Source organism: Zasmidium cellare, assembly GCF_010093935.1.
Source record: "Zasmidium cellare ATCC 36951 unplaced genomic scaffold M409scaffold_24, whole genome shotgun sequence".
NCBI classification, from domain to species: Eukaryota; Fungi; Ascomycota; class Dothideomycetes; order Mycosphaerellales; family Mycosphaerellaceae; genus Zasmidium; species Zasmidium cellare.
The window spans coordinates 561,490-589,230 of record NW_022986968.1 but is presented as its reverse complement, the minus strand read 5'-3'; the positions used below and the strand labels follow the sequence as shown (position 1 = coordinate 589,230).

Here is a 27,741-nt window from a genome sequence, read left to right as displayed (position 1 = left end):
GACAAACAGGTATTCCAGTGTTCTGCGGTGCATCTACCACTGAATCCATGCTCGGCCCCGACGCCTAAAGCAGTCCCGTACAGCTCATTGGTGGAACCACAAAATCTCGATGTCGACGCACTACCAGGGGTAGTCATCAATGGCAACGGGTTGTACGTGATCTTGATCTCATGGCGGAAGCTACGGACGTCGATAAGAGCTCTTCAGAGTTGAAGAGGCGGATCTGAGCAAGACACCACTTCTCTTCGTCCTCAACTTTACAAGTCAAAGGTTTGTTCACAAACAGCTTTCCTGAATCAAAGACACAGGCATGGCTCCAGGTATAAATGTGAGCGACTCGAGGCCACTGGAGACGACAAATAGACCAGACGAATGGAAGATAGAGCAGGGTCTCCATGGTGCCAAGATACCCTTTCTCGACCAGACCGGGAAGGTCACTGTCGAGATTCTTCCAAGAGAAGAGCCTACACCATGGACAGAAGGTGGCTCTCTCGATATGGTGTCGAACAAAGATGAAGAGTTCAAAGAAGAGAGAAAAGGCTGGAAAGGGTATGCCAATGGCATTTCTTTTCTGATCGTCTTTGCTGATTTGTGTTTTTAGATATGTCGAATGGGAAGCGTACCCCGAAAAGAAAGTGAAAGCCCACAAGATACTGGAGAGAATACCAACCAAGAACCCGGAATACCAGATGGGCCCTATTCCCGACAGCAATCCCGTTCTTCCAGGCACCAATTTCAAGAAGTGGCACCATGCCATCGCAGGTGGACTCAAAGATGAGCCTGATAGTAGCTGGAACACTGTACTAAAGGAGAAGCACCCAGAGATGCTCCATCTACTTCAGTTTCCCTACAATGGGTCAGTACATCCCTTGATTAACTGTCTGTTTGCCAAATTAACACCTTAAATCCATAGAGAACCACCGAAACGGCTCACAACTGCCAAAGCCGTCACGCCAAATAATTTGCATTTCGTCAGGAACCATGGAGGCATACCCCTCATCGATGAGGACAAGTTTACGTTCGACGTCGATGGTCTAGTCAACAGCCCTCAGAGCTTCAACATGAAGGATATCATGGACGAAAGCAGATTCCCTCGCATCAGGAAGATGATCACGATGCAGTGTTCCGGCACCCGTCGTATCGAGCAAATCTCACTTTATGCTGGTCAAGGAGATGAGGTGCCTCAAGCTCCGTGGGCTGAGGGAGCGATTGGCAACGCCGAATATGTCGGCATCAGCTTGAAGAAAGTCATCAAAGCTTGTGGTGGTCTCAAAGACGGCGCCAAACATCTTGAGTTTTACGGTGCTGACACCTATTTCAAGAACAACGAAGCCATGAACTACGTCGTCAGCGTTCCATGGAGTAAGGTCAAAACCAATGAAGTCTTGCTGTGCTGGGAGATGAACGGCGAACGTCTGCCCGCTATCCATGGCTTCCCACTTCGGGTGATGGTGCTGGGCTACATCGGTGCCCGAGGCGTCAAATGGCTGTACCGCGTCAAAGCCATTGAGCATCCGAGTGAGGCTCCAGTGCAGAGCAAGGAGTACCTCTACTTCAATCAGCAGGTTGGCAAGCACAACCAAGTTCCCACCGATGGAATTCAGATTCAGGAAATGCCAGTGAGCTCCGCCATCATGTCGCCATGGCAGACGCAGGCTGTCATTCACAACGGCAGCATCCACTGTGAAGGATGGGCGTATTCTGGTGGAGGTCGTTGGCCGGAACGCGTAAGTCCTGTTAATGGCAGAAGCCGCCCATACCCAATCCTGGAACATATGCTAAAACAGTTTCTCACAACAGGTAGAGCTCAGCGCGGACGGGGGCTTTAGCTGGTACCCTGTACCACTTGAGAACATGTCCAAGAAGCACAAATTCGCTTGGCGTATCTGGGAGATAGACCTACCATGCGACGTCGAGGGCTGGATCGAGATCGTCTGCCGGACTTGGGACAACTCACTCAACACCCAGCCTTTAAACGTCCGAGCGGCGTGGAACTGGGGCCTTCACGTAACGTCGAGTGCCCACCGCGTGAAAGTCTACAGTATCAACAAGTCGAAGCCAGCCACAGCCAAAAAGCTGGCCTTGTTTGAGAAGACTGACAGCCCTCTTGCTCCGATCACCTGGCCAGAGGAGTTTACTACACAGACTATGGATGAATACAGGAAGTTTTGGGGACAGCATGATCCCAGAGACGTTGACGATTAGAGCCAGCAGGAGCGGCCTCACTCTCCTTGATTTTGGGCTGAGGTATACAGGCGCCGGAGTGGTGTCGAATTGATTGTACACGACAGTACCTGACAATGAATTCAACGCGTTGATGTATTCGATTGCAAATCTTCAATATGTCGAGAGGAGCACGGCTTGGCGACCTTTGCATTCACTTGACGTCGTCCTTGGCTTCACGTCGGTTCGAAGCTTAAATCGCAACGCTAACCGACTTGAGAAGGAACATGTGTTCTGCGGCTGATAAAGCTCCTGCGTAGCTGAATACATACTGCCTTGCGCTGACGGCGGTCGAGGATGCTGACTGCGTTGAGGTACCACATCCACTCCCTCTGGTCGCGAACGACGATGCTGACTCCTAGCTTTGCGAGCCAATCCCTCACACACGGAAATCCATGCGAATCGTCACGCCCATGTTCGAATTGTGGTTAACACCGAACAAGGACCAGACTATGCTCTTCGCTAGTTCGAAGGAGAGGCCGACATACGCTTGCGACTACGTACTATTAATCAAGAGAAAGTTTGGGCCTGGATATTTGCAATTTGTTCGGTTGAATTGAGAGTATTACAGACCTTGACGTACTGTTTGGTCGAGACAATCGGACTAGCCGAGCTACATGAGCCTATGCTTGACCTCAATCTGCTTATCCTTGCGCACTCCTCACTCAGATGCATGGACAGCATGCACCATGCCTGGAGTGCTGGCTGTCAAGCCCTGCGACATGGAAACCTTGTCGCGACAATCCGATCATCCGACCCTCTTCGAGACCTCTGGCTCAACCGTGTATCTCAACCTACCTCTATCTCATTCAACGCCATTCAAACTAACATGTCATCTATCGCAGAGTCTACCCATACCACAAACGTCGAAGATCTACCGGATTTGCCCTTGCCGACCTTCATCGATGCCGTTGCTGACCGCGCCCCGGACCGTGTCTTCGCAGAAGTTCTCACAGCCATCAATGGCAAGTATACCAGCAGGCTCATCACGCTGAGCCAGCTGGCAAACGCAGCAGATGAAGCAGCACGCTGGCTGGACGAACAGTTCGGGAAAGACGCATTGCCTAGGACCATTGCGGTCATGGCACCGGCTTCCGATGTTCGTTATCTATTTTACATGTTGGGCGCTGTGAAATCGGAACGTCTTGCTTTCTTTCCCTCACCACGCAACGACATCGCTGCCCATTGCTCAGTGTTCGAGGAATACCAATGTTCCACACTGTTGCTTCCGCGAAAAAGCCCATTCTACGACACCATGCGGCCAGTCATCGAAAGGCTTGGTCTGGATGTCGTGGAGATTCCTGGCCTGCATTTCTTTCTCTCTGGGACAGTCAAGCCGTATCTGTGGACGCCGTCAGTGGAGACAGACTTTAGACTGGAGCCTTTGGTGGGACTTCACACCTCTGGAAGTACAGGTACCCCAAAGCCGGTCATGCTCAAGCATGGGAACGCCACGGCGATGCAGCACTGGAGACGGGCACCCGAGCTGGGACATGGCAGCATTCACTTCACCTTTTGGGAGGACAAGACGATCTTGGTGGCAATGCCTCTATTCCATGCGGCGGCCCTCAACCTCGTCATCGCAGCTTTGCAGAACAACATCTTTGTTGTGTTCCCTCCGGCGAGCCCTGGACCCTTAACTGCGGATATCGTCAGCAACATTCTGGAGCATGCGAATATCGATGTACTTGTCACATCGCCGTCAATCTTGGCAGACATGGCGTCAGATCTGAAGCTCCTCAAGACCTTCTCACAAGTTGGGGCCGTCGCATATGGAGGCGGGCCACTTCCGAGGGTAGCGGGCGATCTCATTACTCGGCAGTGTCATTTGCTGAACTTCATCGGCATGTCAGAGACGGGTATTCTTCCGTGTGAACTCGTCCGTCAGCAAGACTGGCAGTACGTCAGGTTCTCTCCCATGATTGGGATTGAGATGCGGCCTTATGCGGACGGTCTCTACGAGCTGTACTTTGTCCGGAATGAGGCCTACAAGGACTTTCAGGTGTCGTTCTTCACGTTTCCGGAGCTCGACGAGTACACTACCAAGGACTTGTTCAGCCAGCATCCGACAAAACCGGATCTGTGGATGTGGCAGGGGCGGACAGACGACATCATTGTCTACTCGACTGGAGAGAAGTTCAATCCAACGTCAATGGAAGATGCTCTGAATGGCAACCCTAGTGTCAAGACGGCGCTGGTATGTGGTGATGGGAAGGCGCATTCAGCTTTACTCGTTGAGCCGCAAACAGTACCTGGGGACTCCGTCTCTTCTAATGACGTGATTGAGAGGATCTGGCCTCACATCAAGCAAGTCAATTCGGACAGTTTACAGCATGCACGGATTCTCAAAGAGATGATCCTGGTCACTGATCCCGATCGGCCACTTCCAAGAGCTGGGAAGGGCACCGTGCAGCGTAAAGCGGCTCTGAGTCTTTACAAGAGCGATCTAGAAGCCCTTTACTCGGCCGAGCCGCGAGGATCGAGTCGGAGGAGTGACTCTGTGATGCAGAGCGAGGACCTGGACGAGCAGCTGTTAACGCAACAGATCCTGGACATAGTAGAGCGATCTTCCGGGATGCGACTGCAACCCGCTGATGACTTCTTCGCCGCTGGGCTGGACTCACTCGGCGTGACCGCCATTCTTCGTAGTCTCCGCAAGTTGGTCATGTTTCATGGAGATCAGCGTCCTCTTGATGCTAAGATGGTCTACGACTTTCCGTCGGCTGCATCGCTCGCCCACTACATATCCGGCGGAGAACCTGAAGTCGATCAATATCACATCATGCAGGAACTATTCGACAAGTATGCATCAGACATGCCAATCACCGCCAGGGATCCACTTCCGTACGATGAGAAACGTAAAGTGGTAATGATCACTGGTTCCACTGGTTCTTTCGGGACGTATCTGCTTGATACGCTACTGCGTGATGAGACAGTGGCACATATCATCTGTTTGAATCGAAAGGAGAACGCTGAGAAGATTCAGCTTCGTTCGCTCAGCACCAAGGGCTTGTCGACCGAGCTAAGAGGTACTACATTGACGTTCGCTACAGCCGACTTCTCGAAACAGTACCTCGGATTGGAGACCCTCCTGTACAAGGATCTGCTGAAGGAAGTCACCCACATCATCCACAATGCGTGGGAAGTCAACTTCAACCTGCCGGTCCAGCATTTCGAGCGGCCTCATATCTGTGGAGTTCGCCAACTTGTTGACTTCTCGGCTCGCTCAACGCATGGCGCGATGATAATGTTCATATCCTCGATTGGAGCTGTTTCGGCATACGATCCGCCAGACAGCGACGATGCCGAACGAACTGTACCCGAGAGCATCATAGACGACTGGTCGGTGGCGGGCCCTGAGAGCGGGTATGGTCAGTCCAAACTCGTCAGTGAGAGGATCCTCGCGACCGCCGCTCAGGAGGCTAATGTCCCTTGCGCAATCGTAAGAGTTGGACAAATAGCAGGTCCTGTCTCAGGGAATGGTAGGTGGCAGAAGCACGAATGGCTTTCCAGCCTCGTCATCTCCTCCAAATACCTGGGCGTGTTACCAGCGACACTGGGCAGTTTCGACGTCGTAGACTGGATTCCAATAGACTTGGCCGCCACAATCGTAGCAGAATTCATGCAGAACATGTCCGAACGGCTGAAACATACTCCGGATCAAGCGCTCGTGTATCACGCCGTGAATCCCAAAAAGACGACTTGGGACGCCTTACTTCCTTCGATGCAACCTTATCTTGGCGTGTGGAAGGTCGTGCCGTCATACGAGTGGGTGGATCTATTGTCTGAATGCGAGGACAAGGCGTCCGCCGAGAATCCTGCCGGGAAGCTATTGTCGTTCTATAGAAGTCTGGTTGAATCGGACATGCAGGTCCCGCTGGATACGACGGAGAGTGAGAAAGCTAGTCCAACGTTGGCTTCACTGGACGCTATATCGGGGGAGATGTTTGGGAAGTGGCTTCGTAAATGGGTTTGAACGTCTGTCACTCGGTTTGGGTACGGAAATGTGCTGACAAGTTGTTAGGTGAAGAGATGGAGTCTGCCGATGAGGTCGAATTCGGGGAGCTTGCCCACGATTGAGGAGTTGATGTCTATGGAGACGAGGATCGCTTTATGAGAGGCTGTCAGTGTTGGCCATCGAGCTCGAACTTCGAGGGGCCTTCTCAACTGCTGCTCCATTGAGAACAGAGGGGAAATGCAATAGCAGAATTGTAAGAAAAGTGTGGACCAATAGTTTCGTCCTGGCCTGGTCGCCATTTGCCAACTTGGAGATACTGGAGTACTGTTATGTGCCATTATAGCTGTCTCCAAGATTGAAACCCTCAGTTCGTGGCCATGTCCCGCCTCATCTTCGTTGGCTCCTTATACTCTCCCTGATACTCAGTCTTCTCCATCCATTCCTCCAGGCTCGCGATCCTACCTTGCACACCCGGCTCGGCATGCTCGCCCGATCGAATTTTATGCTCATACTCCCTCGTATTGTCCTGCCAGATATTCCACCACGCACCAAACGTCTTCCGAAATGTAAACGTCGCCGGGTCATCCTGTTGAACGCCACGAGGTAGTTTCGCTTCTGGATCGATCCCTTTGCTTACTGCACCTGCGAACCATTGGTCTTGCGTGACTGGCAGGAAACGAGCCTCTTTGTCGGTGGTTTTTTTGAAGGCGTCAACGATCTGAGGCCACGTGCTGGGGATTGCGCCTGCGTCGATCATGCGTCCTTTCGCTTTGGCTGGATTTTGGAAGATCCATGCTGCCGTCGTTCCATAGTTCTCCAGTGGGGTCAGTGGAATGATGCTTGATTCATGGACTGGTGCTGCAAAGACGTAAATGTCATCCTGTTTGAGCGGACAAAGTAGACTCCTATTCGACACATCAGTCAGATTGTATAATAATAGATCGGGAGATTCGTGTACCCCAGCATCTGCATGTAGACGCCTCCATAAAGCACGCAAAAGGGTAAAACTTTATCGTCCTGGTTCTTCAGCCAGTCGCAAAGATGGCCCTTCACCATATTATGGCTGTTGCGATACTTCTCGTCATAGCCATGGTCCTTCAGTCGATTCTGGGCTCCGCTGTACACGAATAGCTTCAGTCCACTCTGGGCGGCAATCTCGTATGCTCGAATGGTCCAAAAATATTCATCTGCTTCTCTGATATCAAACGAGTTGATGATGAAGTAGCAGGCGTCCTGGCCGGCGAACGATGCTCGGAGCCCTTCTTCAGTCGTGTATGTGGCTTCGAGCAGAGTGGTATTTGGAAGCTCTGTCAATGCTTGTGCTGCTGAAGAGTTCACATCTCGTGTAGGGACTGTCACTTTGAATTGTTTCGTCTTAGAGAGAGCTTTCAGAGTGGCGCTAGTTAGTGAAGCTACCAGTAATCAGCTCCAATGTCACTCCTTACCACGAACCATTGGCCCAGCCTGTGCGCCTGTTCCGCCAAAGATTACGACTTTGCTGATTTGCATCCTGAATTGCCGGTGCTGCAGGACCTTTGATACTTCTCATTGCAGAGAGGCATGGCCGAGGGCTGGTGATCTATTAAGGCTTGAGCGTAGTCTGTGATTAGTGATCAGTTGAGTATTCTCCAAAAAAGCAGCGCCAACGACGACCAGTGACGCTTTTCCTTTCGTCCGTACATAAGATTGCTTGGGGACAGACCGTCATGTTTGCGGGCGGTTTATGACCCGACTCTGGGCTGGCTTCATTGTATCGTGGTAATGTGGTGGTCGAAGACAAAACAGACCAAGCAATCGGCTCACCAATGTCCCAGATAACTTCCAGGCTGGACAAGAGGGCTGTCTGGGGGGCAGCGTTCTTGCCAAAGATCACTCAACCTTCAAATGGGCAGGTGACCAATGTTACGTCGTTGAGGACAAATAATCAAGATGCCGGGCTTGCTTTTCTCCCGCGTCTGAGGCCAGTATTGCTTAACGAGATCTCCCGGAGACACAGCGGTGATCAGAACATCTTGGTGATCATCTGTTGGCTGTCGAGAGTCCCCAACTCGAGTTCTGTTGCTCAGAGCTTGCTCTTTATCCATGGAACGGAGCCGGAAAATGACCTCGCGAGAAAGCGAACAGCATAAGAGGCTTCCAAATGAAAAGCAAGACTCCGGTGTCAGTTGTGGCGCGAATTCGTTCACTTATTCGCCATCCGACATGAACCGAAGACATCGGACCAGAGCCCATCGACCTTATGGTGGCCTCTTTGCCAAGAGCAACGAAGTAGTCTTTTTGGATGATAGTTCGCTGCACAGATCCGGCCTCAGGCAGAGACGGTTCGTCGCGATCAAGAACAGAGTGTCTTTTCAGCCCGCCATCGCCTTGGGACACGAGAGCCATCAACACAGCAGCACTGGATATGATGAAGAGTAGTTGAAGACATTGCCAAGGCCAGAGAGAACGTTGCGAGTGCTTATTAAAGCGCCACACGGTTGCCATTTCAACGTCGGTGCTGCTCGCAACGTGCCAGCCACATGTTGGTTGCCGAACGGCGTTTGTCACATGCAACAGATCGAGCATCTCACGTAAGAATTTGCGCCTCGCTGTATCGCTTCCGCGGATGTGGCTGGCCGTGAACCAGGAAGACCCGAAGAGGCCAAGGCGAACTCCGCGGACCAAACAAAACACCATCGCCTGGAGGAGGAACAGCATCCGACGTCCGCGTCCATTGGTGGGCGTACTGTTGGGTGACCATGACATCACGTCTCAGTTGAGCCGCATTGTTCGCGTCGTTCCTGCAGTAGGTACGACCAGGCTCCGCTCGGGCCCATTCGATTGGATGTCAGACAACTCGGGTTCCTGCATTTGGGATGCGCTTGAAAACTTTAACATGCAGCAGTTCGTATTTTTGCCAACAGCTGCAGCTGCTCGCGAGACCAACCCTGGGAACCGATAAGACAATCAAGAAACGTTCGTGCTTGGACGTCATCGTATCAACGGCAAACAACGGCGTCCGACAAGGCAGTCACATCAAGACTCCCGTAGATCACAGCCTGACGGCCAGGAGCAAAGTCCGGAGCGCAAGCGAGGTACTATACACCACGGCGTGTAGTCGCTTCATCCCTGTCGGCTGCATTGCATAGAAACTTCTGACAAGCGTGCAGGAGTCACACGAGGAAAACAGCTCGAGCTATCCAACCTCTCACATCGCTCTGCTGTCGTATATGCTCCACAAAAACGAATAGGCTTTATCGCTCCATAGTATCCACATTGACTGTTCAGGAACAACACATGCTCCACCCGCCAAGGAGAAAGATGCCTGACGCAGCAAAAACGCCATGAAATGCTCGATCGCAGGATGCATTCGGGCCCAGACGGTTCGCTCGCTCGAGAGCCAGCACATCGTATATAGACAGGGCTGCTCTTCTTCCTCTTTTCCGTCTCCTTTCGCAGCACCCTTGTCTTGAAACACTCTCTTTTGATTCAATCCCGACCTTCGCTCAACATGAAATCGACCGTTGCGTCTTTCGCTGCCCTGCTGGGCGTTGCTGCGGCCAACAAGGGCTACGGCTATGGTTCGTTCTCCAACTGGAACTCAACCGTGCCGGCTACTACGACTGCGCCTGCGACTACTGAGACTGGCCCGACCGTCACAGCTATCGTTTCGAGCTTCACTACGGTAATGAGGGACCCCCTAGCCTTGTCGGCGATGCATTGCCCTTTGCTAACGATCAAAGGTCTGCCCTACACCTGGAACTTATAGCCACGGCTCTAAAACATGGACCGTGACGTCGTCTTCTACCGTCACCATCACCGATTGTCCATGCACGTACGTGCCTCCGAAGAATGCGGCTGGCTTTGCCCGCTTGCTCCATTCTGCCCACCTGGGAAGAGGACCTATTGACTGACGCTCTACAGCATCACTACTCCAGTTAAGAGCGTCACAGAGCCCACTGTGACTGCCATCGTTACATCGTTCGAGACTTATTGCCCTAGCCCCACGACCCTCGTGTACAACGACAAGGTATGGAGACATGCCCACTAAACGACCGGCTGGATCGCCTTTACTAACGATTCGGCAGACGATCACAGTTACAAGTGCTCAAACTGTCACCGTTACAGACGTTGGCGAGTGCACCATCACCACTCCAGTCGCTTCTCTCCCCACCCCAACGTGGTACCCCCAGAAGCCCACCTGGACCTACGAGAAGCCATCCACCACTTCGGAGAAGCCTGTCTGGTCTCCAAAGCCATCTATCTACACTCCAGTGTGGAATGTCACGTCTTATACAACTGAGACGGTTTCCTCGTTCACTACTTATTGCCCGGTTCCCACGGTCATCAGCCATGGCACTTCCACGATCACCGTGACGAAGCCAACTGTGAGTGCCGCAGATCCTTTTGTTCAATGAAGGATGCTAACTGCTAGCGAACAGACTGTCACCTTCGAGAACTGCCCATGTACTCTTACCAAGCCTGTCAAGCCAACAACATATTACTCGACCACCGAGGTATGGGTTACCCCTGAAAGATGACTTACGAATATGCTCTGACAATTTTACAGCAAACTACAGTAATCACCACCTACTGCCCTCCTGGAACACACACAATTGTTCGTATACCAACAAGAGAGAAGCGCTCTGCTTCAGGTTTCAGACGCCTTTGCTAACACAGCTCCTCTCTTTAGGGCAGCACTACAACCGTGGTTTCTGTTCCTACCACACTCACATATGTCAAGACCACGACCGCGTCGGTTCCAGTAATCACTACCAAATATCTGACAAAGCCAGCTGTGCCCACTACCGTTTATCCTAAGCCTGAAACGGTTTATATCACGACGGAGATCTCCTCCGTGTACACCACATATTGCCCAAGCGCAACTACGATCACCACTGGCGGCACAACATACCCAGTTGCTGGCCCATCGACTGTGTCCATCCCAGTTGTCCAGACTTCAGTGTACACCTCTGTAAAGCCTGCACCACCAGCAACCTACGTTCCTGCTCCAAGCCAGCCTGCGCAGCCTCCAGCCCAGCAGCCAAGCGTTGAGCAGCCTCCTCCAGCTGTCACCACCCCCGTCTCTCCTGAGCAACCACCAGCCACGACCGGCCGTGTCATCACCCAGATCAGCGATGTAAGTTGAACATCGAGCTTTCGGGTCCAATGCAATGCTAACGATCGAATTAGGGCCAGGTCCAAGTGCCAACTGGCGCTGCTCAGCCACCAGCTAGCAGTCCAGCTCAGAGCCAGCCAGTCGCTGAGGGTAGCCAGCCGGTCGCTTCGGCCAGCGCTTCGCCATCCGTCCAGCCATACACCGGCGGCGCGGGCAAGATGGCCAGCAGCGGTGCTGGTGTCATCGCTTTGATTGCTGGTGCTCTCTTCTTCTAGATAGGGAGACCTGTCTGAAGAATAGGGGCTTTGCTCCTTGCCTACCAACGGCCTTCCATTTCGATTCATGAATAACTTTTGATATGACGTACAGTAATGACGGACATGGATGAGAGAACAGTCATGTAATGCTGCACTGAACGGCTGATGATGGAGCAATGTATATGAGTACAGCTACACAGCACGAATATGGAAACGATTCACTCTCTGATTCTGCCACCGCTCTGTTCCAAACCTCGTGTACCTGATTTTTCTCATCTGCCGTCTCATCGAAAGTACATTTCCAAACGTCGGAAGCGCACAGCAGTTTCGAACATGATCGTTGAAGAAAATGAGGACGTCATAGACGAAAGCGAAGCTGACGATGGTTGTGTGACGAGCCCGTCCAAGTAAGTCAACTGGGAGACCAGTGCTGCAGACACAGAGCTTTCTTCATAGCCTCCTCATCACTCTCCAGATGAGTGTTTTCCATGCTCTCCAGCTGTGCCACTTGCTACGTTTCTAACTCCGCATAAGCAAAAGTAGCCCCAGCCTGCTATAGACTTTGCTGAACTGCCATGCTCAACCCATATCGCTCATTGCACCTGCTCATACCTCCCGATCTCCACTTGGCGCGAACAAGACAAGATCACCAAGCCTACCATTATCCCAAGCCAAGTCAAACCCCTTTTCCCAGTCTTCAAGCCCAAAGACGCCATGGACATTCACAATGTCCTTGATATTCAGAGCTCCAGAGGACAATAGCTTCATAAACGCAATGTTGTCCTCCCTTGTGTACATCCATTTACCTTTCAAGGTCAGGTCGTTACGCTATCGGCGAAGCCTCCCATCAAAGAGACTCGACCAGAATGTCTAGCAATGGTCAGTAACGAAGTTAAGCGACAATCAATCATTATGGAAACTTACCTCAAGCTCTGGATGGCAGCACGAAGATACGTCGAGCCCTCGCTCACTGCTGGAGAAATGTCAAAATGCACGTCAGCCTTGCCGAAAGCCTGGATAGCTTCCATTTCCGTCTTCAGATCCCCGGTCGTTTGCACCGTCTCGATCCTTTTATCCCTGGCTTTCAACTTCGACAAAGCCTCGGCATTTCGACCTACGGCAATGACTTTGCCTGCTCCCATGGCCAAGGCGACGAGAACAGCAGCCGAACCAAAGTTTCCGGTCGCTGGAGTCACGATGACGGTCTCTCCCGCCTGTAAGTCAATGCTTCTCAGACCTCCATAAGGAACCAACGCCGCCATCCACCAAGACAGCTGCTCCATCTTGAATCCAAGCCCGCCTTGGCTTGGCGATCCGCACAGCCTCTGTTCGTCCACTTTGAAGACGTTTTCGAGAGGAGCCTTGACGTATTCTGCAAAAGTCCCGTTGATCCAGTGTTGCATGAGCCTTCGACTTGCTTGCCCGCCGCCTTCAGATAAGCCAAGAAGGAATCCGGCATCGTGATCATCGCGGCCTCGAATATAGCAGTCGACATAGACCAGATCTCCTTCTTTCAGGAGCAGAGCGTCTGGTCCAATTGCGACGACTTTCCCGAAGGCACTTGTCCCCGGGACGAGAGGGTTGACATATCGGTACTTTCGTTCGCCATTGTAGACCTTCTTCATGTAGCTGATGATCGGGGCGTAGATTACTTTGACGACAACGGCACCGGAGGTTGGTTCAGGTACGGGCACGGTCTTGGCGGCCAACGGCTTGCCATATTGTTCTTGCACCAGTGCCTTTTGTGTCTTTGGAAGACTCACCATTTTGTTCTAATAATGCTTTGAGTGTCTGCAGTCTCTATGGGGTTTGTTCGCCCGAATTGTGCTTCCTTCCGATCATTTGTACTCACTGACAGCAGCCTCTAAACTGACCGATAACGCTGTTGCTGTATGTTTTGGCTTCATTTTTAGAATGGAGTTAGGGTATAGAGAACCTTTGCCGGGCAATCGTTGTGCCGTCCAGATCTTACCCACCGCTACGACGTCCAAGCGGGTCGGGGGAGGGGCTTCGGCCTAAGCTGAGGAGTAGAACCGGTTGAATTTGCGAGCCATTGCACGTGCGTATCCAATCACAACCAAGCCGATTATCGGTTAGAATGCTTATATCGCTCGTCGCACTCGTCACTCCTTTCAGAACCACTGTCCTTGTCGATGTCATTTCATCAGGCTGAAAGCCTGATTTCCAACCGTGTTCATTCTGCTTCTGGAGTTCACCTTGGCTAGAACATTTCATCACACTCGAGTCCAGTTCCGAGCCTCAAAAAGTCTCAAGAGCATCACTCTCTACCAACAGAACTTTTGGCCGTTTCCATGGAAGATGTACAGTTTGACTGTAGCTGAGGGGTTCAGATCCAATGTGTTTCATTGTAGTCTTCGGGGGTAGATATGCCTTCCTCTTTTACATTCACAAAACCACTTGCAGGACAGAACACGACCTTCGAAAAAGCCTCCTACGGAGCCCTCGAGATGATGATGGGGGCTCTTCGGAAGGACCTCTCGCCAAGTCGCATTTTGAGAACCGTCTCGCATTCTCGCACTAGCATTGTGGCTGAGTGTAGTTCGCTGATAGCTCATATTGATCTGATGAATGCTAAACGAGAATTGCGAACGCGAGGCTCGTTCACGCGAGAAGAGTACAAACCACTTATTTGACCATTACTTTGTTGATGTTGATAATTCAAAGCACAAGGACATGAAAATGGATTACTTTGAGGCCGTTTCGCGATTACACCTGCTGCATGGGATATCATTTATTGTCTATTGGCTCGTTGGCGTTCTCCTGGCAGCCGCCCTCAGCCTGGTCGCCGCGGCTTCACTGATCGTCATTCCCGCCGCATTGATTCGCATCCACCAAGCGCCCAAAAACATCCCATGGGCAGGCCTGCAGAATAAGAAATGGTTCCCAAAGCTTCGAGCCTGTCTCCGTGAGATGGCTGTTGGCCGCGCAGCTGTCGAGGAAGGATACGAGAAGTATGGCAAGCATGGAAAAGCTTTCATCATACCTGGACTCCACTGGAATGCCGTGGTACTACCGCCTTCTCATTCTGACTGGGTGGCGAGACAACCGGAGAATGTACTCAGCTCCAACAAGGTCTTGGACGATACTATGGGTTTGCAGTGGCTCGTCCACGGACCAACAGCCTCGTCCGTTCGAGACTTCACCGTCCTTCGGCGGGACATGACGAGGCAGCACATCAAGCTTTCACATCATATCTTGGACGAGATAAAACATGCATTCGACGAGGAACTGGGGTCTGGGACGGAATATCATAAAGTGTCTGCTTCGAACTTGTGCGCGAAGATCTCATTCAGAGCAACAAACAGGATGTTTGTAGGCCTTCCACTCTGTCGCTCCGAAGCATATGAGACGGACGTTACACGCTGGACGACGGCATTTGGAACCTGCACGTTGATCATGCGATTCCTCATTCCGAAATCGTTGAAGCCTCTGTTTATGCAATTTGTGGCGTTGCCGACCAAGTTGGTACAGTGGCGGGCGGTACGCTTCATCCGGCCGAGAATTCGACAACGACTAGGGGTGCTCAAACACGACAAGACCTTAGGCAACAGTCTTGAGAACGTACAAAAGGAAAAGGAGCCGAACGATATGCTGCAGTGGATCATCAATGCCAACGCCGCGAAGGACAACCCTCGAGAACTGGAACCCGGCAACATCGCTGGCAAGATGCTCTTCTTCAACGTCTTCGCCACAGGCACCACTAGCACCGTGTTTGCATTGATCCTGTGCGACATGGTCTCACACGTCGATGCCACTGCCCTCATCGTCCAACTGCGAGAAGAGGCAGACCAGTATATGCCTTTGATAATGGAGGACGGATCTGCGGCTCGCCATATGATGAAGACTGACTCTGTCATCCGCGAGACGCTAAGACATAACCCCATGGGTGCTCAAGGTCTTCTGCGAGAAGTAGTCGCACCGAGTGGGCTCACAACTCCGGATGGGCTCCACTTACCGAAGGGAACACATGTACAGAGCGTGGTGAGCGGCATGCAGCGAGATGTGAACATTGGCGGAGCAGGAGTCGATGAATACGATCCGCTGCGATACTGGCGAGAAGCCCAACGCGGCGAAGTGAGCAAGCAGCTCAGCGCGTCTCAAGTGTCTGACCGGTTCCTTTCTTTCGGCCTGGGAAAGCATGCGTGTCCCGGAAGATTCTTCGCAGTCAACTCTATCAAGCTAATGCTCGGGCACCTACTCATGACCTATGATATCGAACCGCTAAAGGCAAAGCCAGAGTACACAGTGATCGGCGAAGGCCTTATACCAAGTGCAAAGACGATGGTACGGCTTCGTCGGCGCAGCTTCACGACTTGAAGTGAGAACCAGAGCCTTGGAGGCTGGGGATGTCAATTTGCAATAGTATGATTGCTTGAGATAGGAAGAACGGGAATCTCATCGACATGCTGATCTGGCCGTTGTAATCAGACTTCAAGGTCATTGCCGTAGCTTTTGACACTACACGCCCTCCATCGTGACAATGTATTTTCCATGGCTAATCTTGACCCTACGCTCATTGCTGCCTAGCTCCAGTTTTGGCCCTTTCCAAGGCTCGAGCAAAACAGCAACATGGAGGTCTGGGAGCTCTAGAGTCGCCGTAGTACTCACAGGCACTACCAGATCCAGCAGGACTTTGCCAGCATCCCTCTCACGGCGGAAATGGACTTTGATTTGCCCATAAGGACAGTCCACATTCCCCTGGACTTCGTCGAACTCGCTTTCATACGGTGGCCGGATTGAGAACGTTCTATATGCGTCTTCGATGGGCTTGATACCCAGGACTGCAGCATAGAACCATTCGTATATTGTTCCAAGCATATCGTGGCATTTTGAACGGCAGTCGTCCTGCCAGAACTCTAGCAAAGTCGTTTCGCCTCGTCGTAGAAAGCGCATATAGGAAGGATGATCTTCCTGCCGCGCCATTTTCAATACCAAGTCGGGCCGGCGAAGATCATCCAGGGTAATGAAAAGGTAACGTAACCCAATCTCACCAGATCGCATCACGCCGTCGGCCACATCTGCTAGGAACGTCTTCTGTACGTCTGCAATGTGCTCCGCAGGGACCATTCCAAACTGTAAAGCAATCGCCTGGGCAACCGCATGTCGATCTCTTCTTGGGTGGTCATCGAGAGATGTGTAGTAGCTTTGGGGATGTTCGGGGTCATTCGTCACAAGCAAGTGGTCGTTGTAGACGCTGTAGATCTCTGCTGCCCAAGTCTTGAACCGCTCGGCATCACCGGCCTTCCCAAGCTCTATCGCCATCATCTCCAGGCATTTGACACATTTGTGGTATACTGCCGTCTCGATGTTGGCTTGTAGGTTGCCGAATGCAATGTCTCTGCCCCAGTCGCCCAGACCGTGCATGATGAGCCCGCCTTTTCGCTCCCATGACTGCATATACTCCACAAACCGCACGGCGGAGGGGTACACTTTCTTGATCATGTGCGTGACGCCGTAGTACTTCTTGAGGAGATCGGGAATAAAGCAGACCGCACAACTCCAGGTGATGCAGTTTCTCATCGGCCCGCACATGAAGCGAGTGTCTGGGGCCATGTTTGGGATGAAACCTGATGGTTCCTGAGCATCAAGGATATCTTCCAATATCTTGCTGTGCAGCGCCTCGATGTCTCGTACGTACTGTGTTGCTGGAAAAAGCAGGTGGGTGACTTCGAGCCAACCAAACTTCTCAATCTGCGGGCAGTCCGTATGATAGCTGAAGAGATTACTCGAGTAGGTCCAGTAGCATGCGTTGATGAGCTGGTTGACATCGTCTCTGTCGGTCCTCACTGATCCCAAGCAACGAGCAGCAGATGAGACATGTTGTCCAACTGCAGATTCTATGAGAGGGAGACTTTGACCTGCCTCGAGCGACACGCCTTCGACTTGAATGTACCGAGCACTGGTGAAGGAAAAGTCAGGCTGCCAGACCTCAAAGTCACCAGTGCCAGCTAGAACGATCTTCGAATACACGTGCGTCTCGAATTCCTTGAAAAGTGGATCCGGCATTAAGACGAATCCTTGGTCGTCGACAGTCTCAGCGTACCGAATTATGACTTCAGATCCCGCATCACCCTTGATTGATATCTTAGGCATTATGGATGAGTTCTGGCCCAGGTCGAATGCCACGATACCGGGCTTCAGCGTCTTTGTCGAGATGGGATGGAATGTTTCGTGCAGCACCACGGGCGGTTGATGTTGATATCTCAACTCTCCTCGTGGTCCAGTCACTGGTTTTGCTGCCACCCATTGCGAATCGTCAAAGGCGGACGTATCCCACCCCAGTGGATATGCCATCCTATCGTGAGTCTCAGAGGCATAGATGTTGGCCAGAGAAGTTGCGCTTTGGCGAGTTTTCCAGTCTGGGCCAGAAAGTACGACATCGTGGGTACCATCGTCGTAAAAGAAATGAAGTTCGCAGAAGAAACACAGCTCATTGCCATGACGCACATACGTTTGGTCTTCGTAGTTTGGCCAAAAGAAACGATCGCCTTGGTCGCCCGCATAGAACCCATTCCCTACATGTGCTCCAATAGCGTTGGTACCTTCTGCAAGATGTGGTGTGAGATCATAGCCAACGAACTGGACGGTGCGGTGATAGTTGGTCCAACCAGGATCCAAGACATGGTCAGAAGGTGGTTCCCCGTTAACTGAAAGATTAAAGTGGCCCAGACCAGATGCAAAAGCGATTGCCCGAGAAGGTATCCTTTCCAGACTAAATGTCTTGCGAAGGTAGAGAGGTTTGTCGCCACCATCGCCCAGCTACTCTTATAGTTAGTCAGACTCGCAATCATTTCGAGGTGGACAGAACTTACCCAGACTCCTTTCCATCGATTCAATTCGTCTTCGAACCATGTTCGAAATATCAGGCTAGTATGCGGCATGTACGTCTGATTCATGCTCCATGGCGGCAGATGCCGTGATTTGCTGTACGCCGTGAAAAAGTAGTTGGGCCGCGAATGAAACACCTCTCCTCGCTGATTCCACGCCGATACTCGCCACCAGTAGTTGCATGTTGAGTCAAGCCCATCTTTCGGTCTGCAGGGAATATTCCGCTGTGCAGGAGAGGCTACCCGGCCGGTGTCCCAAGCCACAGATCCAGTGCTTAGATCAAATTCCAGCCCCTTGATGAGAACAATCTGGTATGCTTCTTGTACAGCGTCGGGTTCCTGGCTCTCCAGACTCCAGTGGAAGGATATCTCATCAATGTCGATGCCAAGCACCTCATGGAAACCGTGAATACCACAATTGACAACCTCCATTGGCAAATTCATTCGCTTGATGTTGGTCAATGGTTTCCTGCAAACGACATGTAGAAGACAGTGCTCGGGTTGTGGACTCTCGGGTCATCACATGCCGAGATAGACCAGGATCAGTGCCCAGACGTATGGCACATCGCCACGGCAGTGACTCTTCCAATTATGGCACAGCACATGTTTCGTGCACGTCTCTCACATTGCGTGGGCAATGTTGAGTCTTTGAAAAAAGGCTGACCTGCTTGTTTGTTTTGCATCGAGAAGCAGCTCTTTAGCCTCTTGTCGACGTCCAAAGTGTTCATCTTTACCGCAAGCTCCTCAACGTGCATTTTGCAATGGCTCTTGAATTTGCATCATTGCAGTGGGTTCGAATCGCCATGCTGTGTAGGTGGTTCGGTTGTTGCTGGGTCAAACAGAGGAAAGAGAAGTGAGGGGATCAGGGGGCGGTGGCGCTTAGGGCTTCTTCGGTCCTCGGCAGGTGTATATACCGCTATACTTTCGCCACATTGGTCTTGTTCTCTCTGAAATCCTTTCGATCGGGTCCAGATATCGCGATGTCACACAGTTTCTTGGGAAAGTGAACGGTATCCAGCCAGAGGCGCAATTATATTTGCCGAAGCCAGAAGCCGTGGTTTGATCCTTCCTCATCGACTTCACCTCCAACGCTTGAACCAACGGCCCAGACATTGGCAAATGCCTGCGCCTTAGCATCGGGCTAGATTACCGCGAGATGAACCGAGGACACCAACCTTCTCAGGTCAAAGCAATGGATCTAAGCGCCACGAGAAAGGCCATGTGCCCCTACCGCGTATCCATTCCAGCAGCATGGAGATGGCATTAAGTAGCTGCAGTCTGCTCGTGGAGACTCCACACTCCTGCCCCAGGTTCTCTCCAAGCTAGGAATCATACCAGAAATACACGATGGGGAAGGCGACAACTCTCTTCTCCAGCGCCTTTCTCGCCATAGGAGGTAAGACGATAACACGCTTGAGTCTCTGACACCTTATTGAATTCTGACCTCTTCCAGGCTTTCTCTTCGGCTATGACTCTGGCATCATCACCTCGACCATCGCTCAACCTCATTTTGTCGACTACTTCAGCAATCCTTCCGATGAAGTTACTGGTGGAATCGTCTCCTGCTTTCAAGGAGGCGCCGTGCTCGGCACAATCATCAACATGCTCTTCGCAGACAAGTTAGGCCGCAAATATACAATAGCAGTTGGCTCAGTTATCTCTGTCCTCGGAGGTGCACTTCAAGGCGGCGCCGTGGCCATGTCGATGTTGATGATCGGTCGTTTCATCGCAGGCATGGCTGTTGGTATGCTCACTAGTACCATTCCACTATATGCTGCTGAGCTTTCCGAGGCCAAGTACCGAGGATTACAATCTGGACTACTCCAATGGTTTCTATCTTGGGGCTTCCTTGTAGCTCAATGGCTGGGTTATGGACTCTCTTTCACATCCACTTCGGTCCAATGGCGTTTCCCTTTGGCTTTCCAATGCACCCCGCCTCTTATACTGCTCGGCGGCATCTGGTTCTTACAAGAGTCGCCGAGATGGCTTATGGAGAAAGATAGGATCGAGGACGCTCATGCTGCTCTCTGCAAACTTCGAAGTGGCTCATCAACCGAACACATTGAGCTTGAACTACGTGAGATTCAAGACGTTATTGCCGCCGATCGCCTCCACAATCAGACTTCATGGACGACCATTTTCACGAAGCGGTCCTGGTTCAAACGGCTACTCCTTGGGTGCGGTATTCAAGCATTTGGTCCATTGTCTGGTATCAATGTCATCAGTACGTTCCAGCAACACCGAAAGCAGCCGCCCTGTCCACTAATATCGTATTGCAGATTACTATGGTCCCCGAATTTATGAGATACTCAACATCTCCACTCAAACCTCTCTGATGATCATAGGTATCAGCGGAGCACTCTCTGTTGTATACTGTACCATCGGACTGCTTCTGGTGGACAAGGTCGGTCGTATCAAGCCACTCATCGTCTCAGCTGCTGGTCTGGCGGCGGCACTGGTTGCCAATGCGGCCATGTCACAACACTTGAACCCGGACAACCACAACCAACTCAGAGCTATGGTGGCTATGAACTTCGTCTTTTCTCTCTTCTACACGCCACTTGGCATCATCTCATGGGTGTAAGCATACATGAAGACTTCTCGAAAGGTTGAGATTGCTGACATTTTCTTAGCTACCCAGCCGAGATCTTTCCTGTCGAAGTCAGAGCCCTTGGCAATGCTTGTTCAACTTTTACGAACTGGCTGGTAAACCTTGTCTTTGCGCAGTTCAGCCCGCAAGCTCTGACGGCAATTGGCTTCCGCTATTTCTACCTCTTCTTTGCTCTGAATCTGGTGTCAATGTGCTGCTATATATCCTTCTACCCAGAGACCAAGGTATGCCCCCGAGCTTTAAAGCTCTCGATACTGTCTAACCTCATATCTAGGGCCGTACTCTGGAACAAATGGACGAACTCTTTGGCGATCAATTGGTTCCACACGCATTACAAGACCCCGAGGGCGCAGCGAGAGCAGAAAAGGAGCTCGAAGTCGCTGTCATTGAGCGAGTGAACTGCACCGCTTGAAAAATCAGCAGAGTTGCTCGAGCATAATATCTTGGACGAAGGCAACTACGTCTCATGCGTCAGCAGTGTACCGTTGCAATATGTGATATGCAATTTTCATGTGATTGCCAAGGCTTTATGACGCCTCAGGCAGACATCCGGTATGAATCAGCCTCTTGCACTTCGAACTTCTTCCTGGCAGCAACAAAGCGATTTTGTTGCATTGAGAAGAAAATGATATGTCACAGACGAACGACAGCAGGTAGGGACGTTCAAGGTGGAATCATGAGGCCGGCATTGGCCGAATAACGAGCAAATGGACGAGCTCCCATCTCGTGACCACTATTTTGAAGACATTTCGGAGGCTTCAACAGGAACAGAGCAGACATTGTCTTTGTACGGGCTGATTCATCAGATTCTGGTTGAACTGCCGCCCACTATTTGGCCCACTCAAACACCACCGGCGGGTAAAGGCAATGAATCTACATTGCCAATGTATCTAGATGACTGGATAATTGCACACCAACCATGTTCTATGCTACGCCTTATTATCCTCCTTCCAGCGCTTTCCCTCCTCCTTAAGCTTCTGGTCATCAGCCCTATCCAGCTCGATCTGTGGCATGAGGAAGAAGGCAACGACGAAAGCTACCGCGGCCAACGCAGCACCAATAAGGAATATGATTCGAAAACCCTTACGGTAAGCTGGAATGATTGCTTGTTGGATCCGATCCGCCTCGGCCCCTGAATGGCTAGAGAAGTATGCTTCTGGAGATTTTAAGATTATTGCTGTGTCGTTGGGATCGATGTTGAGAGAGGTGACTGAGTTTCTGACGAGGTTGTTTCTGCACAACGTTATTAGCATTGGCAGCAATGGTGACGAAGGAACAAATACTCACAGGATAGTCCCTGCAACTGCGAGGCCGATTGTGCCACCGAAGTTTCTGGCGAAGCTTGTCGACAATCAGTACGTTTCTTTCGCCAAAGCATCATCGACACTCACTTTCGAAAGGAAGTGACAACAGCCATCTGCCGTCTCTCCACACCCGCCTGGATAGCAACTAGTGCCGGCTGCAACGTACAGCCAACACCAACACCCGTCAGCAAAGCATAGCCGACTTGCTTGCCAAGGTCTGAGTGACCGGACAGAGTCGAGAAAAGACCAAGGCCAATTGCCCAGCAAGCCCACCCGAAGAGTATGGCTTCTCTGTAGCGGCCAGTCCAGTGTACGACAAGCCCGGAGAGTGTGCTGGCCGCAGTCTGCATCAGGGTGATGGGCAGAAGTAAGGATGCTGACTTTACAGCCGAGTAGTCGTAGACCAGCTGGTAAAAGGAAGGGATGTAGTACACTTGGACGAGGAAGTTCCATCCTTCGAGTCAGTCAGCATAGTTTGGTCATGATTTGGCATCGAGCGCCAACATACCATTAACAGCCATGGTAAGACAAGCCCCGTTCACAATCTTAGACTTGAATATGTGCACTGAGAGTGTTAGTACAGGCTGTCAAGGAGTAGATTCGATACTCACGAGGCACAAGAGGGTGTTTTGTTCCTTTCCACTGCCAAAGTACGAACGCAACGGAAACGAAGAAGCCGACCACGATGGAAGCAATTACAGCAGCTGAATTCCAGGGCTTCTGAGCTCCTCCCCATGTGAGACCCAGGACAAGCACAGTCGTGCCGCCAAGAGAGAGAAGGGCACCAATCCAGTCGATTGCTTTCAGCTTGCTGTAATATCGTCAGCATACGCAACCGGTAGACTATGTGAGCTATCACTCACAGTTTCCAATCGCCCTCCACTTTCTTCAATGGCATCAGCCAGATTGCACAGCAAGTTGTCAACACTGTAAGAGGCATGTTCATTCTGAAAATCCAACGCCAGCCTGACGGGTCAGACGCAGCGAGTGCACCGCCAACAAGGGGACCGATGGCATGAGCAAGCGCGACTACTGCACCCTACGGCAATGTCAGCCGCGATACGATATACTTGCAAAAGAGGGACTCACAAGAATGCCCTGATACTTTCCTCTTTCTCTCAGAGGTACGATGTCAGAGACAATCATCTGAGCAACGGTGACCAGGCCACCGCCCGCAACTTTGAAAGTGTCAGCCGCGAAATCAGTCGCTGTGAAATTCCTACTGACCTCCCGTGAGAGCTCTAAAGACGATCAACTGGATTGATGTCTGAGACAAAGATGCTCCCAACGACCCGATGAAGAAGATTCCGAGTCCGATCAGTAAGACGAACTTTCGTGCGAGCACATCACTCAGCATTCCGTAGAGTAATTGGAAGCAAGTTGAGGTACTGTTTGCTCGTCAACTACTATCTTGTCAATCCGCACCTGGTAGGAACAGTACTCACACGAAGTAGGCGCTTGCAATCCATGCCTGCTCATCTCCTGCATTCAAGGCGTTGCTCACAATCGTCAAACTGGCTGCCAGGGTGGTCTGGTCGATAAGTGCCAGAAAGTCGACAGCAGAGCAAGCAAGAAATATCTGTAATTCGTCAGTCGAAGCTCGTATGGAATCCAGCTCTCTGACATGCCGTTATGATCGTGGACGTTGGAACGTAGTTTGTTTGTTCGTTGAACTCGTACGGTTTCCGTTCACTCTCGAGGCTGTTCTCTGACCCCGTCTGAGACTGGTTCGCCCGCTTTTCATCTTCCATACGAGCGTCGCGATCCATGATGATGTCGTCTTAGATATGGCAATCAGAGAAAGAGTTGATCGTCACAGATTTAAAGTGGTCATGTTAATATGCAGTGGGAAAACACCAAGACGAGCGTTTTTTGCCAGTGTCCTCAGCGATGACGAATAATGTCCCATTCGGTCACCCATTCAAGTCAGCTGTGCGACGAAGCTCAACAAGACACAGCACAGAGGGCCTAACTCTCACCGACATGGGATGAGCGACCCCGAAGGCCTCCGGCCTTGTTCGAAGAGCCCGAGGTGCACCATCCTGTTACCACATACCATTAGAACCATCTCCACAACGAGCCTCATGAAACGCTCTAGCAGCACGTCACTTCCACGCTATTAGCATAGGGTTTGAATGGCTCGATGAAAGTTTTTGAAGCAAGGTGACGATCGTGCAGGTCAAAGTGAGCAAACTTGCTCATCAAGGTCCTCACCCATGTCTGGGCATGCTTGCCAAGGCTTATAGCTGGGAACCATTACAGTGATTGCATGCCGCAAGCACTCAAAAAATGCACAGCCATGTACGTAAAATGTGTTCTATTATATGCAGACTTGACCGGCAATGTGACCGAAATAGGGGAGTTGGCGGTTGATCCGTCAGTGTGACCTCCACACACGCATTCAGCCTTTTCCACGGACTTTGATGATCCTTCATGGCGGCATCGACGGTGTGGAGAGCTGCCCTGCATGTGGTGTATTCGACATTGTACAGCGTTGCATGTTGACCATCAAAGTCCGTGCTCCAGAGTTGGACTTGCCATGTTCGTCAGCCTGCAGGCAAATTATTCTCCCACCCATGCAGTGAACATCACCCGTGATGAATGAGAGTGAGGTTCATATACTCAGAGGGTCTCGCAGCGGAAGCTTGCACCAACGTCTCTCATTTGACAATGACACAGTTCCTTTCCAACATGCCGGATTTGACTTCAACTTCAAGTGTGAACAACAAGCACAAGATCTCAAATGTCAACCCGCGAAACGTCTACAGAGGTGAGGCGTCAGAAAACCATATCAGACTCCGAACTAATCTTACTCAGGACCCGATGCATTGAAGCAATACTTCGATCCAGATTGTGCACCACCGCTGCCGCTGGTCGAGATCAGCTCCCCGGACCTCAATCCCTTTTACGAAGATGGAGTTCGCATCTACGCAAAGATGATGTCTTCGCATCCTTGTAATAACGTTAAATGTATGCCGGCAATGAACTTGTTGGCGAAAGAAGTGGTGCCAGAGGAGACCGACAAAATTGTCGAGTACAGCTCAGGCTCGACAGTGATATCGATGTCTCTCGTAGCCAGGGTCTTCCACGGTATCGACAACACGCATGCATATCTTTCCAATAAGACCAGCGAGGCAAAGCTCAAACTCATGCAGTTCTTTGGATTAAACCTGTACGTTCGTAAGAGGTCCTTCTGGATAATTCTGTGCGACTGACCACGAGCAGAACGTTATTCGGAGGCCCATCACAGCCAGAGCCAACTGACGAACGCGGTGGTATCCAATGGGCTCGCAGCCAAGCCATGGAATCCAAGTCAACCGTCAATCCAAATCAGTATGAAAACGATGCAAATTGGCAAGCCCATGTGAAGTGGACTGGGCCTCAGATCATGAAGCAACTGCCAGAAATCAGCGTGCTTGCTGTTGGAATGGGGACCAGTGGAACGGTAGGTCGAGATTTAGCGGCGATGAATTTGTGCAGTCCTGATGATGCTTCCTGTAGGCGACTGGACTTGGGCACTATTTCGCCACTGCAAAGCCATCTTGTTTCAGGCTAGGGTAAGCCTGACTGAATCCTCTGTTCTGTCTCGCCTGCTGACGATGTTTGGCAGCGTCTGCACCGCACCGGGTGATCGTGTTCCTGGCCCAAGATCATATTCCCTCCTCGCACCTGTCGAATTCCCGTGGAGGCAGTCCGTCGACCACATTGAGCATGTCGGATCTCATGACTCCTACACTCTCTCGCTACGGCTGTGTCGGAATGGCATCCTCTGCGGCCCTTCCTCAGGGTTCAATCTCCAAGGCCTTTACAGCTTGCTGGAGAAGAGAAAAGCCGCCGGTACGCTCCAGCAGATGGCGGAGGCTGACGGGTTGGTCCATTGCGTCTTCTTGTGCTGTGATTTCCCCTATCAATACATCAACGAGTACTTCTCGAAACTCGGGCCAGAAGCTTTCCCACCAATCACCAACGAGGTAAGCCCAGAAAATCATCTTGGAGTTGGACGCATTGCTGACAGAAATATAGCATCTCACCAAAGTCGATCTCCATCGCTACGATGAGGCGTGGGAGCTCCCTCCCTCAGATGCCGTCCCGTTGAAAGAGAACACTCTTGTTGTCGATCTTCGGAGACAGCAAGACAATCTTCAAGACAGCTTAACCCCGTCGATCAACATCTCACTGAAAACCCTGGACTCTGGGTCAAGGAGTCCATTCTTTGAAGCCGAGCTATTGGACAAGCAGTGGTGCGAGCTGGAATCGCTCTTCTCGCAGTCATACCTGCAGTCTCAATTTGCAGGGAAGAAGTTGCTCTGTGTCTGCTACAATGGTGATACTGCTCGTGTGGCAACGAGTGTGCTGCGTGCCAAGGGCTTCGAGGCGGACAGCATTCGAGGCGGGTTTCGGGCGTTGAGGGAAGTGAGGCCACGGTCTCCTGCAGACTCGGTGCTGGAGGAGAAATATGAGAATTCTACTGTTGACGAGAGCGTGAAGGTGTTATGAAGGCGTACTTCGAGCTTGCAAGAGGGTGCCAGGCTCGAAATCCAAGCGAGGGGGGGTTCTACATGGGTGTCTGTGCTGCATCCGTGACAGATATATACCCGATAGAGTCAAATCGAATTGTTTTGCAGTCTCTCGATCTTTGTACCTTTTCAAGGATTTGTGGCTGTGACTGGTTCTGGCTCTCCTGAGGCAGAATCGGGATAAGCTGTCAGTATCCCATGACCGAACCCTTGCCAGCAAGTTATTGAGTATCCCGTCTCGTTCGAGGGATGAAACACGAAAGGTTTGGTCCGGGTGTGCTCAGAGGCAAATCCCATTTGATCGCGGCATGGCACGCGGTTTGGCTCTCCCCGGGTATCTCTCTTCCTCGATGAGCTTGTCAAACCCGGAGTTACGCCCATGAGTGGCCGACTCCTCGTCAATTTCCTGGGTATAGACTCGTATTCTCCCATCTTGACGCCTGCTTCTCTTTCCTTTCAGCCATGAGACGAGTGATGGTAATGGCTTCGAACGCAGTCATATCATGGAGGGTTGAATTAGTATCGTCCGTGTCGTAGTCTCGTCACCGTCACGGTGTTATGCAGGCAAGGTGATACATCGCAGAGTCTTGAAGCATCTGAGGGAATGTCGCGCTCTGGGAACAGACCGTGCTCGAGCAGCGTCGCCGACGCTGCGTCTCTCGGGTCCATCGTTATGGACTGATGCGCTCGATACCCTAATAGGCGCACATGCTCATCCTGCCGACTCGGGATCTTTTGGTTGCCGCCCAGGATCTCGTCGAGCTTCTGCAACAAGGTCTACTGTTGTTTGACGATAGTTCCTTGTACTCCTTCTCGGAGAAGTGGGTGCATGATGTAGTCTTCTCAGCCGTTCTGCCTGCAACAGTGGTCTCGTCAGTAATGCACTACGTGGAGTGAACCATGATTAGAGGAGAGAAGAGGGGTG

At 51.5% G+C, this 27,741-nt stretch overlaps 9 protein-coding genes across 9 annotated transcripts; 5 read left to right on the top strand and 4 right to left on the bottom strand.

Moving 5' to 3' along the window:
* Positions 1-310: 310 nt before the first annotated feature.
* M409DRAFT_56359 (uncharacterized protein) lies at positions 311-2,205 on the top strand (the record flags this gene model as incomplete). The annotated part of the gene is made up of 4 exons (XM_033813269.1): positions 311-549; positions 602-856; positions 914-1,727; positions 1,801-2,205. 4 exons carry the CDS (start codon positions 311-313, stop codon positions 2,203-2,205), a joined length of 1,713 nt encoding a protein of 570 aa, XP_033665909.1.
* Positions 2,206-2,905: 700 nt separating this feature from the next.
* M409DRAFT_67684 (uncharacterized protein) lies at positions 2,906-6,199 on the top strand (the record flags this gene model as incomplete). Its single annotated transcript, XM_033817511.1, has 2 exons — positions 2,906-3,005; positions 3,096-6,199. 2 exons carry the CDS (start codon positions 2,906-2,908, stop codon positions 6,197-6,199), a joined length of 3,204 nt encoding a protein of 1,067 aa, XP_033665908.1.
* Positions 6,200-6,545: 346 nt separating this feature from the next.
* Positions 6,546-7,690, bottom strand: M409DRAFT_67683 (uncharacterized protein; the record flags this gene model as incomplete). The annotated part of the gene is made up of 3 exons (XM_033817510.1): positions 6,546-7,086; positions 7,140-7,566; positions 7,627-7,690. The coding sequence occupies 3 exons, from the start codon at positions 7,688-7,690 to the stop codon at positions 6,546-6,548; spliced, it is 1,032 nt and encodes a 343-aa protein (XP_033665907.1).
* A 4,452-nt stretch (positions 7,691-12,142) lies between these two features.
* On the bottom strand, positions 12,143-13,302 carry M409DRAFT_67682 (uncharacterized protein; the record flags this gene model as incomplete). The annotated part of the gene is made up of 3 exons (XM_033817509.1): positions 12,143-12,319; positions 12,364-12,406; positions 12,461-13,302. 3 exons carry the CDS (start codon positions 13,300-13,302, stop codon positions 12,143-12,145), a joined length of 1,062 nt encoding a protein of 353 aa, XP_033665906.1.
* A 934-nt stretch (positions 13,303-14,236) lies between these two features.
* On the top strand, positions 14,237-15,874 carry M409DRAFT_24915 (uncharacterized protein; the record flags this gene model as incomplete). The annotated part of the gene is made up of 1 exon (XM_033807451.1): positions 14,237-15,874. One exon carries the CDS (start codon positions 14,237-14,239, stop codon positions 15,872-15,874), a length of 1,638 nt encoding a protein of 545 aa, XP_033665905.1.
* A 141-nt stretch (positions 15,875-16,015) lies between these two features.
* Positions 16,016-18,816, bottom strand: M409DRAFT_24914 (glycoside hydrolase family 78 protein; the record flags this gene model as incomplete). Its single annotated transcript, XM_033807450.1, has 2 exons — positions 16,016-18,316; positions 18,370-18,816. 2 exons carry the CDS (start codon positions 18,814-18,816, stop codon positions 16,016-16,018), a joined length of 2,748 nt encoding a protein of 915 aa, XP_033665904.1.
* Positions 18,817-19,731: 915 nt separating this feature from the next.
* Positions 19,732-21,407, top strand: M409DRAFT_56353 (uncharacterized protein; the record flags this gene model as incomplete). The annotated part of the gene is made up of 5 exons (XM_033813268.1): positions 19,732-19,780; positions 19,838-20,608; positions 20,664-20,964; positions 21,018-21,219; positions 21,270-21,407. 5 exons carry the CDS (start codon positions 19,732-19,734, stop codon positions 21,405-21,407), a joined length of 1,461 nt encoding a protein of 486 aa, XP_033665903.1.
* Positions 21,408-21,924: 517 nt separating this feature from the next.
* M409DRAFT_67678 (uncharacterized protein) lies at positions 21,925-24,068 on the bottom strand (the record flags this gene model as incomplete). The annotated part of the gene is made up of 10 exons (XM_033817508.1): positions 21,925-22,228; positions 22,283-22,336; positions 22,387-22,753; positions 22,808-22,864; positions 22,911-23,110; positions 23,163-23,338; positions 23,389-23,477; positions 23,527-23,687; positions 23,745-23,878; positions 23,928-24,068. The coding sequence occupies 10 exons, from the start codon at positions 24,066-24,068 to the stop codon at positions 21,925-21,927; spliced, it is 1,683 nt and encodes a 560-aa protein (XP_033665902.1).
* A 922-nt stretch (positions 24,069-24,990) lies between these two features.
* M409DRAFT_24911 (uncharacterized protein) lies at positions 24,991-26,796 on the top strand (the record flags this gene model as incomplete). Its single annotated transcript, XM_033807449.1, has 6 exons — positions 24,991-25,069; positions 25,117-25,471; positions 25,525-25,744; positions 25,801-25,856; positions 25,910-26,270; positions 26,323-26,796. 6 exons carry the CDS (start codon positions 24,991-24,993, stop codon positions 26,794-26,796), a joined length of 1,545 nt encoding a protein of 514 aa, XP_033665901.1.
* Positions 26,797-27,741: the final 945 nt, after the last annotated feature.